Raw genomic sequence first — 13,991 nt, 5'->3', positions numbered from 1 at the left:
GCTATCCCAGAGATGGCAGCCCACCAGGTTCCCCCGGCCCTGGGATTCTCCAGGCAAGAACACTGGAGTGGGTTGCCATTTCCTTCTCCAATGCATGAAAGTGAAAAGTGAAAGTGAAGTCGCTCAGTCGTGTCCGACTCTTAGCGACCCCATGGACTGCAGCCTACCAGGCTCCTCTGTCCATGGGATTTACCAGGCAAGAGTACTGGAGTGGGGTGCCATTGCCTTCTCCAATTAGTTATGTGGACCAATAACTAGTTGCATTAAGAGTGATTTCTATGCTTCTCTCTCATACAAAATAAATCTCAGGATAATATACTTTGCCTTCTAGGCATAATTCCTACCCCTTCCTGTAAAATCTCTGAGTCTTTTTCTTCATGGTTCTAACTCCCTTTCCCAGTCATATTGCTCCCATCTTTTGGATTTGTGACCATTCCATTCAGTGACTGAAGACCTTGATTATTCCTTAAAGGGATCCCTGTGAACCACATCAAACCACACTCAGATGACTCAATTGCTTTGTGAGGACACATGATATATACTGCCTCCAAGATATTCTCCTCCACATTATATCAGCCACATTGTCCAACAGTCATCCTCTAAAATTGAATAAAATACTGATAATAACTGAAGAAAAAGAAAAAAAAAAAAAAACAAATTAAGTCCACAACAAAGTAAAATCTATTTGAATCATGGTAAAAATCAACATTACCATAAAAAATACTTTTTTTGCAGAGGTGAAACAACTAACCTTTTTTTTTCAAGGGAGGCTCCTCTATTTCTCCTAAATGAAGACAAAAACAGTAAATTAGAAAAACTTTCAGCAGAGCATAAAATTGCCTCTCAATTTTCCCATTTTCTTTTGTTCATTCTTTTATAAAACATCTATTAATTTTGATAATCGTAATCTATATATTACTTTGCCTTCCAAATTCCAAGCTTTAATATAAACTTTGCCTATGTACATTTATTTAAGATAGTTTCACTTTTATGAGTTCAATAAAATTGTGGCAGTTATCCAAATTATACATTATGGTTTGTATATCATGTTCATTTCAGTTCTCTGCTGTTCATCTCAACCTCTGACAGAGGCCAAACAAATACAAATTTAGACAAAGTCATAGAAAGGGCTAAAATAATAAGAGCTTTCCTGGTAGTCAAGGCTGAATACGTAAGTTCTGATGAGCAAAGCTGATCTTAAAAATGTCATCTAAAAGGCAGAATCACAATGCTTGTTCTTTTCACATCCACTCAACAGAAGTTTACATGTGGTTTAAGTTTGTTATTTCCTTTTGTTCATTCATATATAACAGAGAGTAAATAGGTTAGTTGCATAATTGCTGTGACATTTACCTCCATTTGTTTCAATCAATTTACTTTCATCGTGATTTTAGTAGGATTGCTTTCTGCTATTTATGAATACAAATTATATGTATAACATATATATATATATGTATGTATGTATATTTAGTCTTACTATTGTTATTTCAAACTTGGGAAATAGTAACTATTTCTTTCCTGAAAAAGTATATAAATGTGAGTTTCTATTGTGGTTTTCTATTGTGGTTTGCTTAATAAATCTCTCTGTACTACTCTAATATAGCATTTAATTTTGACATCTTTGCCATAATGGCAGATAATCTATAAGTTGAAAGCCATATAAAGACCAATTTACTGAGTTTGGCAGCCTGTTGATAGGCTGTTTGCACTCATAAATGTGTTCATTTTGGTTTAGCTTGACCTAAGTGCACATTTGTGCAGAAACTTAAGCTAACTATTATTATACATATCAAATAGCAGTCCCAGCAGTTGGATGTCTCTGTGCTCTTTGTACCTTTATCAGTGTCCTCCTCTCCATCATCATCATCTTCTTCATCACCCTCGGATGAGATGATGTCAGACAGCAAAGAAAAGAAGCCATAGACCCAGTCCGTGGTTTCCTCCACAGCATCATGTACAAGTTTTAGAGGATCTGAGCCAATCTTGGAAATAGAGCTTGCTAAAAGTAATTAAAAACAAAGAAAAGCTTTGCAAATATTCCCAAAGAAACCAAGAAAAGCTGCTTTTCCTGATTTATTCTTTTAACACAATAAATATGTCAATTTCATTAATTTAAATATTGCTTGGCAATAGTTCTTTTGCTCATAAAGAGAAATTAATTTTTGTGGTAGTATACATGTGTGTTCAATTAAAAAGAGAAGTTATTGGGTACATCTGGTACCAAACACTGTAGGGTTACCCTTGAGAAGTTTACAATCCAAGTAAGCATTCAGCACAGGGAAAAATTAAGAATAAATTAAAGTAATGTGTATTATGTTATCCAAATTGTAGCAATCCTGAGTTACAGATGTTCTGGAACAGAAGAAATCATTGTTGGTCTATATTGTACTGGAAAGCATCAGGGAAAAATGCCTCTGTAAATTTTTAGACAAACAGTAAGTTCTGAGTTGACTAAGATAGCTGTGACTAAAGTAAAACTGAGAGGTCCATTTATTATGATTTGTGATACATCAGGAAATATCTAGAATCGTCAAGGTGGTAATCATATCAAATTCCAGCTAGATTCAATTGTTTTATCTTTGTTAGATATCCTAGTACCTAAAAATAAAAAAAAAGCATTTGAACTTTTAGTAACTTCAGTGGATAGTATTAGGAAAAAACTGAAGTCTGTAAATCTTCCCTTTCTTATATCCTAAGGGGGTATAAACTGTTTGTAAAATGAAAGATTAAATAATAAAAATGCAAGCAAGTAAACAGACATATTACAGGTTTCCAACATGTTGTTATTCTCATTCTAGCTATATGAAAATTGCTCGGAAGGAGTAAGGGTAGCCTTTAAGATCTGATTGAAAATGTGATCTAGCCAGAAATATGGTCTGAGTTGCATCTGATTTTTCAACAATCTGTAATTAACTTTTAGATTTATGTTTTTTCTTAATTTAAAAAACTACTTAAGTTTTCAGGGATTCTCTTCCTTTGATATCTTAAGAGACTAGAATTATATCAACATTTTATACTATCTAAAGGTTAAGTATGCCAAAATGAAGCTTTTACTCTGATTAAGATAGGAAATCATTGGAAGGTTTGAGCAGAGGAAAAAGTGATTTGATTTATATAACTTCATTTGCCACATTGAGGATTGAAAGAATGCCAGGTTGGAAACAGGAAGATAAGTAAGGAGCCAAGTGAAACGATCTATAATCCAAGAGGAAGAAGATGGTGATCTCTATATCACCCATACAGAAGGTTGATAACTGTGTGTGATGAAGTGTGATTGGATTCTGAATGTACTTAAAAGACAGAATTGATGGCACAGACTGACAGTATGGGCTGCTGGATGTGAGAGAAAGAGAGAGGTATGGAATAACTTCAAGGCTTTTGGATTGAGAAACTGGAAGAATGGAACTACTATTTACCGAAATGGGGAGAACTGGAGAATCCCAGGGACAGAGGAGCCTAGTGGGCTGCTGTCCATAGGGTCGCACAGAGTCGGACACGACTGAAGCAACTTAGCAGAGAGAAACAGGGTTTGTTGGGCAGAGTATTTAAGTAGCTAATTTTTAAACTTGTTAAATTTGAGTTGTCGACTGGTCTTTAGGTAGAGATGTAGACATTTGTGTAGTTTAATATGATCTACAAAAATGAAGTTCTAGTTGAAGATGGAAACTTGGAAGTTCAACAGAGACTAGAAAGAACTCAAAGCTATGTGATCACTAAGGAAGTGGAACTAGGAACAGTCCAACATTTAGAAGATAGGCAAATCAGAGAGATGAGGAAAAATCATCAATGAATTATGAGAAGGAGAGATGAGAGACAGACAGAGACAAAGAGACACACAGAGACAGATTAATTGAGAGGAAAGAAAAACAGAAAGTATAATGTACTAGAGATCAAGTCAAGAAATTGTTTCAGTGAGGGTAAAGTGAGCAGTTGGCAAATGTTGCTGATAAGTCAAGAAAGACAAAGACTTAGAATAGAACTTTAGACTTAATGATGAGGATGTCACTGGCAACCTTCAAAGGGCAATTTCAGTGAAATACATTCAAGACCAAATGGGAAGAACTTACAGATAATAAATATATTTTACTGTAAAGTAAATGACAGAGATTGGGCAATAGTTGAAGGACTGGAACCATAGTGGGGTTTCCATTGTTTGTATTGTTCAAGAGGGAAGAATATTCTATTTTTATGCTGATGGGTAAGATCCCATAGAGAGGGGAAATAATATGAGAGAGGAGATTTCTGAGCAAAATTTTAATTTTATGTTCTGTTTCAGAGGATTCACAGCCCATCACAGGGATGCCAAGTTACAACTGGTCCCAAGGAAATGTACCTCCATGAATCAGTGACAGTATAACTTTACTCTTCGGACCTTATTTCACTGCATTCTGGAGAGTTTCATGTGAATAAGATATGGTAGTCTGAAAGGTGAGACTAAACCTTAGAGAAAGGAAATGGAATTTTATAATTGCAATTGAGAATTTTAAAAGAACTATATGTAAGAAACTGGATTGTCCTGGCACCATTAAAGGCATTTTTAGCAGCAGTATATTTTATATCTAATGGAAGAATATTGCAAATGGGATTTTTATGATTTGAATAGATTGAGACCATTTCCCCATTCCTCTTCTTTCTAAGTGTTCACTGAGGAACTTAACAATAAAATCCAACAAAATAGATAGTTTAATTATCCTTATGCTTAAATGCACTGTATCTCTCTCTCTATATATATATATATGTATACTTTGCAGACATGCATATTGTATGGTTCTAAAATCATCAAACTGCGTTATTTTTATTAAAAAAATGCTGGCTTGAGACCAGCTTCTGATTTTCAGTCAAATGAACAACAACTTTAAAAACATATAGGGATAGATATATCTCAAAAAAGATAGCAGTCCTCATGTTAATTCTGATTTCCTCTCTCAGACATCACATCCAAATTACATCAGTGGGAATAATATTATACAATGCAACTAAACCTTTTATAGATGCCTTCTTTTTTAATCATACTTTCCTACCTCTCATGTTCCCATGAGTTAAATTACATACACTATAAAAAATATCATCATAAAAATGGTAGTAGCCAACACTTTTAGGGTGTATATTACCTGTCAGTAAGAACTTAAATGTATATTAACTCACGTTTTCCTTTCAAAAACTCAGTGAGGTAGGCATCTCTATTTTAAAGACAAAATTGAGACAGAGGAAATGTAAATAAGATGCCTAAGGCTACATAGCTAGTCAGTAATGGAACCAGATTTTGCTCTCTCCAGATCATGACTCAACTACTACACAATACTGCTACCAAAAAAACAAACAAAGATGTGAATTCAAAACTGGTTCCAGAGTATGATGTATTTCATCCAACATCTCAGCAAGACATTGCTAAAGCACTGAGACCCTGGAATACTTCCTGAGCTTCTGTTATATGAGATAAGAAATGTTTCTCAATATTCAACTCACTCTTAATTGTCTCTTATGTTTCTTACAGAAAAACATACCACTGAATGCAAAGCTCCTTATAATCAGTAATTGGATTCTTGGCACTGATAAAAGAGTGCCAAGAGATGCAAGAGAGTCAAGGAAAGGTTTTAAGTTAAATAAGATTTTTATTCATCCAGTGTCTTTGAAGCCAAACTATATTGATACTTCATTTCTAAATGAGAACATACACAGGAAATTAAATTAGTCATCTTCTCTGCCTTACTCCTAAAGAACAAAGTTTGTGGTTTCATCATTATCTTTGACCATCAGTCTTACATATAATTGGCTCTTCTCTATCTTTCAAATCTTGAGAAGCATCAGCAAATGACAACATTTACAAGCATGGGCTCTGAGTTCAGAATGATAGTGTTCAAGTTCAGCTCTCCTATCTAGTACTAAACTGTGCAATAATGAAGACAGAGACAAAAGGAAAAATCAGTAATAATGCTTCTGTCTTTATTTACAATTTTGTTCATCCCAAATTTTTGCATTAGTTTTTAGGTATTAGAGATGTATTAAAATACTGGCATCTTAACTACTGAGTTGTTTGGAGCCTCTTAAATTTGGCAACCAGAGTGAGTGCTTTATTCATCTGACTTAGTCCTAGTGTTTACGCCACCTGCATGCTGTGTGGTGTTGAGAAAATTAACTTCTACCGTATCTATAAAATTCATTGATATGTCTCCTTTTCTGAAGTCACTGGTCTAAACTAAGACCTCAACCCCTATGCCTGTTGTCTTTATATTCAGCCTTCTCATACCTCAATTTATAATATGTCCAGTTCTGGCAAACACTATTATACAGTATGATACAAAACCAAAGTACTCTGTGCTTCAGTTGGCTAGAATGAAAAATGACAATAAGAGTACCAATACTTCACAAGGCTGACATCAGTATTACATGAGATAATATATTCAGAGCACATCGGAAAGTGCCTGGTAATTAATCAATGTCACTGTGGGAGAAGCAAGATTGCCTTTGAATTCTGAATGACCCAAGGGCTCTTCCCAGTTTGCTATCTGGGCCTAGTGGCTTCTCCTCCCCTCAGCAGCAGGAACTGTGTATGATCTCATCTTTCTCAAGGTGTCCAAATGTTGCACAGCTGTCATTTCCAGTAGCCCCTGGGGTGTTTGGGACCTTAGTTCTGACTGCATGGTATCCATTCCCAAAGGAGTGACCCCTCCAACTATAAGGCCGACCTTTTGCATTCCTTAAAGAAGGAAAGAGCAATAGTGTCTCTCTGAGCCACTCCACAGGATGGCCAGAGAACCAGGCTTGTAGGTATCTTCTGACTCTCTGCCCATAAGTCTCTGCCAGATGCTATTTATTGAACTTCATTCAACCTTACTATGCATAAACTCTTCAGGTGTAAAGCACCTACAATAAAGTAAAAGATGTAGCAAGTGTTAGATAATTATTAATTCAATTTCAAGGAGATCCAACCAGTCCATCCTAAAGGAGATCAGTTCTGGGTGTTCATTGGAAGGACTGATGCTGAAGCTGAAACTCCAATACTTTGGCCACCGGATGAGAAGAGCTGACTCGTTGGAAAAGACCCTGATGCTGGGAGGGATTGAGGCCAAGAGGAGAAGGGGATGACAGAGGATGAGATGGCTGGATGGCATCATCGACTCGATGGACATGGGTTTGTGTGGACTCCGGGAGCTGGTGATGGACAGGGAGGCCTGGCATGCTGCGGTTCATGGGGTTGTGTCTCTTTGAGACACGACTGAGCGACTGAACTGAACTGAACTGACTGAATTTTCAGAATCATCTAACTCACACATATGGTAGTCTGGGCTTCCCAGGTGGCTCAGTGGTTAAGAATCTGCCTGCCAATGCAGGAAATGCAGGAGACACAGGTTCACATCCTGGCTTGCGAAGATCCTCTGGAGTAGGAGATGGCAATGCACTCCACTGGTCTTGACTGGAAAATCCCATGGACAGAGGAGCCTGGCGGGCTATAGTCCCTGGGGCCACAGAGAGTGGACAATGACTGACACCCAGAGCACAGAGCAGCATGGCAGTGCTCCACAAGTGTGCACTGCCATAAATATGACCCTGTGATCACTTAGTCCCTAAGTCCTCAAGGCCACATTGCCAGAGCCTGTGAAATCCAAACACTGCTTTCGTCAGGACTCAGGAAACAACCAGTGCTTGCCTCTTATCTCCCAGAAAATATTCACATCCAAATATTTGGATCTAATCTGAGCTAAGGATTTTTTAAGTGTCATAAACTCTACCTAAGTTAGAAAAAAATTCCACTTATATATATGTTGATGTGTATATCTTAAACACATTAGTACTCAGTATCAGTTCAGTCAGTTCAGTCGCTCAGTCATGTCCGACTCAAATATAAAATTCTTTTAACACAAATTATTTTGCATTTATTACATGAAATATCTTAAACGTAATATAATTAACGTTGCTGTTGTTTAGCCACAAAGTGGCATCCAGCTTTTTGCAACCCCGTGGACTGTAGGCCACAGGGTCCTCTGTCCGTGGAATCTCCCAGGCAAGAACAGGGTAGTGCGTTGCCATTTCCTTCCCCAGGGGATTCTCCCAATCCAAGGATCAAACCTGTGCCTCCTACATTGGCATGTGGATTGTTTATTGCTGAGCCTCGTGGGAAGCCCCATAATTAACATAGTGCTGCCATTTATGGGCTTGCTATCTAGTTTTGATATGTGAGGGGTGTTATTTCATAATATATAGTGGTGATTCCAGACCTAAAGAAATTATTACATTTGAAACGTCTAGCGTCTCATTTTCTGCCATTAAGTGTTTCAACACTTCAGGCTCTGCTGGTGAAATTTTGACCAAGTTAAGAAAAATATTAGCAAATTATGCATCATTTAATATGCTATGAGTTACACAATAAGTTTTGCTTGATGTACTGAGTTTTTGTTCAGATGTTTTTGTTTTTGTTCAGATGTTCAGTTTTTGTTCAGATGTTCAGTTTTTGTTCAGTTTTTGTTCAATTTGTTCAGAATTCCCTAGAACTTTACCAGTGCAGAATAGAGCTATCGATGTGTTTTCCCATTCCCAAGCTACCCATCAGCAGTAGAGGAAGGGAAACACAGGGAAGAAAAACAAGACAAAAAGATAAAATGATCTGAATGCTGTCAGAAAATAATGGTTGTCTGCCGTCTATGGGGTCGCGCAGAGTCGGACACGACTGAAGTGACTTAGCAGCAGCAGCCACTGTGTTATCAGGCTTCTTATATGCAGAAATGTAACTGAGAAAACACAAATTTTTATTAAACAGTTGAGACTTGAGATTTCACATCATTCAGAATAGTCAACTATTTCCTAAGTCAAAATTCTGATTCAGCTTATTTTTAACCAGGACATATTAGAAACAAAAAGCACTCACAGTGAGTTTACTAGCCCTCTGACTCTTTGGGCCCCAGAGTCTCCAGCATTGCTGATACTAGGCACAGACATTTAAGAAATAATGAACAAAAACAGGTACTTTCACATCTACTAGAAAGGCTATTGGGCTTCCCTGGTGTCTTAGTGGTAAAGAACCTGCCTGTAATGCAGGAGAACTGGGTTGGATCCCCAGGTCAGGAAGACCCCTTGAGAAGGGAATAGCAACCCACTCCAGTATTCTTGCCTGGAGAAGTCCATGGACAGAGGAGCCTGGTGGGCCATGGCCCATGGGGTCACAAAGATTAAGACATGACTAAACACGAGTGACTAAACAGCAGCAGAAAGGTCACTGTCTTCATCAAAGTGATGATTACGCAAGACATTACATTGTAAGTGTTTTAGGTCCAGTGTGAAGTAACTTCCAATTTCTCACAGGTTAGACCAACAGCCTTGAATATATCTGGCTATACTCAATCATGTCAGAACTGTCATCTTTAGCTGTTATCATCACAATGGAGACCCATTCAAGCTCTGACAGTCTTTTGCATTCCTTTTTTCTCCTGCAAGTTTATTGTTTTCATAGTCTCTATTTCATTTCAAATTGAAGATAATGCCAATACGAGAAATGAGAAGTAATACATCCAAGGAGGTCAAGAATTCAAGAAATGTTTGATACAGCAACATTATTCCTTCATATTTAACCTCTAAACTGTATTTACATCCTTGCAAATGAAGTTTGTCAAACTTACACTAATTGGAATTACAAAAATTTCCCATTACTTTCTCTTGAAAAATTCAGCAAATAACTATATATTTGTAAGACTGCTTCAGTTCTAGAGATAACACATGATATTTTGGTATCCAGTAAGCTACTTTGTTGTAGTGAAAAATTGTGGCCCTAAAATAGCTTTTCTAAAAATGGCTTTTCTATCCAAGAAATATTTTGAGAGGCCATTTTTTAATATCCTGTCTTTAAAACCACTTATAGTAGCACTTCAAAATGATTTACAGTGAAGAGTTAATAGGAGTGGATATGACTGATAAGGGTTTGAAAGAAGCAAAGGTAAAAATAATAATAAAATGGAGTGGAGGCCAAAGAAAATTAAATTCAGCTACTGTAGTACATGCTTTGGATTAAGTAACAGATTCTCACATGGACAAAAATATGAAATTTAATCTATGTTGCAATATTTCTTTGAAATTGAAAATATAGGTTAAAATGATTTTTGTATTAATTTACATTTTGTCATTAAGCAAAAAATATAAATATTAGATCAGTTCCTTTCTGAGAAGGAACTCAGGGTTGGCACTGCTGATAGAGAACCCACCTACCATAAGAGATGTAAGAGACCTGGGTTTGATCCCTGAGTGAGGAAGATTCCCTGGAGGAAGGCATGACAACCCACTCCAGTATTCTTGTCTGGAGAATCCTATGGACAGAGGAGCCTTGTGGGCTACAGTCCATACGGTCACACAGAGTTGGACATGACTAAAGTGACTTAGCATGCAGGAACACAATTAAGTCATGAGTAATTTGTGAGATGCTTCTATACAGCATCTTTCAGATGTTTTTGCAGAGAAAAGTATATGATGAAATCTCATTTTGATATGTTTAAATGATGTCTTTTACAAATGAGTACCACGACAATGCCATACTCAATAACAGATGTTGTATTTTAAAACTATAAAAACATTTTGAAAAGTTGTATGTAATCTCCTGCCCTGAATTACATAAATAATTTAACTTCAAAATCAAGTGTCTCTTGTATAGATTTTCCTTCCAATAGATTTTTAACACAGATCACATAGAGAGGTTGAAATTCCCTATAATCTTTTATCCTCACCCTCAATGAATAACCCTCAGAATATGGTGATATAAAAAGCTGGACTCATAAAATTCCTATGGTACTTCTAATGGTCGCCACACTAAGAATGATTTTTACTAATGCCTGTGGTGCTGGGGTCTGAAGAGGGAACAACAGGCACTTGGGAACAAAAAATGGGTGAAAAGTGAAGGAGGCAGTGGAATCTGGAGCCTGGGAAGGCTGAGAGAACACAATGGAAACCGCATCGGTCATATGACCTCCAAGCCTCCCTCTTCAAAAAGGAGAAGCTCTCACGCTTCTCATGGAGCTAACTATGCACCTCAGGCAGGACTGACGATGCCAAAAGGAGGCTCTGGCAGGAGCTGGGGCTGCTGCAGGAGGGGCCGTTTGTCACCACGCCAACAAGGTGAGCCGAGGGATCAGGGACAACAGACGTGTGCAGCTGCACATGGTCAGCTGCAGTGACCTTCCTGGTCCTGCTTGCCTCTGCCTCCCAAGTCTCCCGCACAATGATTCTTCGGGCTCACACAAGCCCACAACTATGCAGACGAGGGAATTCTGGAAGACACAGTCTTATCTTAGCCAAAGGGACTCAATACAAATTCACCACACCTAGCTTCGATAATTATCAACATTTTCACATTTATATATTTCTTCTCTCCCACCCTTTTCTTTTTTCTGGCTTACTAAATATTTTAAAGCAAATCTTAGATGCTTAAATTCTAAATCCAAGATCCATAAATACTTCAATAAACATGTCTTTTCCATCATTTGTCTGATTGTTTTTTGTTTGAGGTCAAAAAATGTCCAAAGTATGTTTTTATCTTTCTTTTGACAAAGTCTGGAATCAGCTACTTCTTGAAGGAGTCATGGTTCTTTTTATTGGGAAATAGTATTTTGAGACTAAAATTTGATCATCAGCGGTGCTCATTGCAGAGAAGGCAACTGCACCCCACTCGGAGAAGGCAATGGCACCCCACTCCAGTACTCTTGCCTGGAAAATCCCATGGATGGAGGAATCTGGTAGGCTGCAGTCCATGGGGTCGCTAAGAGTCGGACATGACTGAGAGACTTCACTTTCACTTTTGACTTTCGTGCATTGGAGGAGGAAATGACAACCCACTCCAGTGTTCTTGCCTGGAGAGTCCCAGGGACGGGGGAGCCTGGTGGGCTGCTGTCCATGGGGTCGCACAGAGTCGAACACAACTGAAGCGACTTAGCAGCGGTGCTCATTGAGTTGGATTGTTGTGGCAAGAAATATTAAATTTCAAAAAAGGTATGTGTTTACACTGATATTTCCAAGTAAAATCTGGAATTTTCACCCATCTTTTCAACTATGATACACTTCTCTTCTGTTGAAAATATTATTTCTTAATAATATCAATTGAATTAATTACTTCATTTTTTCTACAGTATACCAATAAGAATTTCAAATAAAATGACATCAATACTACTAATAACAATAAAAGCAGTGAATGGAGTTTCAGATCTCTTTTCGTTTCTTTTTGTACTTGAACTATACCACAATAAGGACAGAGAGTCTGAATTGTATGTTTTAAAGTTATTTGAAGTAATTCTTTTCTTTGGTTATACCAATAACTTCATATATAGTTAGATTCATTTGCTTCACTGTGTTTTCAGATTTTGGGGCTCATTTAAATTATTTAAAATATAAAAAGACATTTATGAGTTCTCAAAGTCAAAATCCATTTAAGAGCACATCTTAAGAAAATTGGGGGACTTCCCTGATGGTCCAGTGGCCAAGACTCTGTGCTCCTAATGCAGGGGCCCCAGATTGAATCCTTTAGATCCCACATGCCGCAACTAAGACTGAGGATCTGGAGTGCTGCACAGACTCGGCGTCGTAGACAAATAGATAAATAAATAAATATTTTAAAAAGAAAGAAAGAGAAAATTGTGTTGCTATTCTGATCACTTGCTGTAGTGTCTTCTTCTTTTGACAGCTACCTAATTTTGTTAATTTTGACTTATCCTTTCATTATTTCATGTATTTCTTTCACATACATACTTATATGTAAAGGAATACATCTAAAATTATAAACAGGGGAATAATAAAAGGAGATTTGCAATTTGCAGTAGTCTGGCCAAAGAATGAGCAAGGAGGCAGAGGTAAGATTAGAGGCAAAGAGAAAATATGAGGCTCCTCTAACTATCTGGGGGAAACTAAGGCAGGAGTTACAGAGACAAGGTCAGAGTAAGCAGAATCAAGAGACATTTAGAAAGTACAAACAATTCTTTTTGATCGCTTTTTGAACGAGTAGTGGGGAAAGAAGGTGAGGAGTCTCATGATTCTAATTAAAGAAACAGGAAACTGGATTTGGAATCTAGGAGGCAGGCCTAGAAAGAAATACAATCAGCCCAGTGAGGAATTTTGAGTTTGATGCTCCGACTATCTTTCTAAAATTGGAGAGTGATTAGGGACAAAGATGTGAACTGGGAAGTTATTATGTGTGAAGGTCAGTTATAAGCAAACTTCTGAGCAAGTAGGTCAATTAAGAGGAAAATAAAAACACTGATGAGCTCTTTTTTTTTTTTTTTTCAAAATAAAAATCACTTACCTACTCCCATGGTGGGAAGAATGTATTTCTTAAAACTTATCTTGGATGCTTTAATTGTTTAGAACTGCATCACTGTTTTTGGCCTTTAATCTAATTATCTGACCATTTTAAGGAAGGGCTGATCCTGTTATTAGACTGAAAGTCATATATTAAAGATAAGCAAGCTAAATATGATGGCAATTTACTCATCACTTGTATGGGAAACTCAAAGTCATCACAGCAATGGAATAAGGTGGTATTGTCTAACAGGGGAAAGAAGCTGCTGCTGCTGCTGCTAAGTCGCTTCAGTCATGTCCGACTCTGTGCGACCCCATAGACGGCAGCCCACCAGGCTCCCCCGTCCCTGGGATTCTCCAGGCAAGAACACTGGAGTAGGTTGTCATTTCCTTCTCCAATGCATGAAAGTGAAAAGTGAAAGGGAAGTCGCTCAGTCGTGTCCGACCCTTAGCGACCCCATGGTCTTCAGCCTACCAGGCTCCTCCATCCATGGGATTTTCCAGGAAAGAGTACTGGAGTGGGGTGCCATTGCCTTCTCCGATACAATAAAAAAATAATACATTTAAATAAAAATAAAATAAAAAACAATTGGAAAAGAATAAAAATCATGAGAGGTCATGTTTTTAATAAGCAAGTGTCAGTCAACGGTTCTAGTACTGCAAGATTTAACTGAGATGAAGATAACTATGCTACTTGTTCTTTTGTTCATCTGTTCCATTTCTTTATT

At 37.5% G+C, this 13,991-nt stretch overlaps 1 protein-coding gene across 50 annotated transcripts in view; it reads right to left on the bottom strand.

The window, feature by feature from the left end:
- The window catches only part of TRDN (triadin), a 415,089-nt gene that overhangs the window by 330,130 nt on the left and 70,968 nt on the right, over positions 1-13,991 (bottom strand). For all 50 annotated transcript variants that reach the window (XM_070795846.1, XM_070795842.1, XM_070795840.1 and 47 more), the window contains exons 3-4: positions 1,835-1,999; positions 752-784 (exon numbers count right to left, since the gene is read on the bottom strand). In XM_070795846.1, coding sequence (XP_070651947.1) covers positions 752-784; positions 1,835-1,999 — 198 coding nt within the window. The remainder of the gene's footprint in view (positions 1-751; positions 785-1,834; positions 2,000-13,991) is intronic.

The sequence above is a fragment of the Bos indicus genome, chromosome 9 (genome assembly GCF_029378745.1).
Source record: "Bos indicus isolate NIAB-ARS_2022 breed Sahiwal x Tharparkar chromosome 9, NIAB-ARS_B.indTharparkar_mat_pri_1.0, whole genome shotgun sequence".
Lineage (NCBI taxonomy): Eukaryota > Metazoa > Chordata > Mammalia > Artiodactyla > Bovidae > Bos > Bos indicus.
Note: the sequence above shows the minus strand (reverse complement) of the source record. Positions and strands in the feature narration are given on the sequence as shown.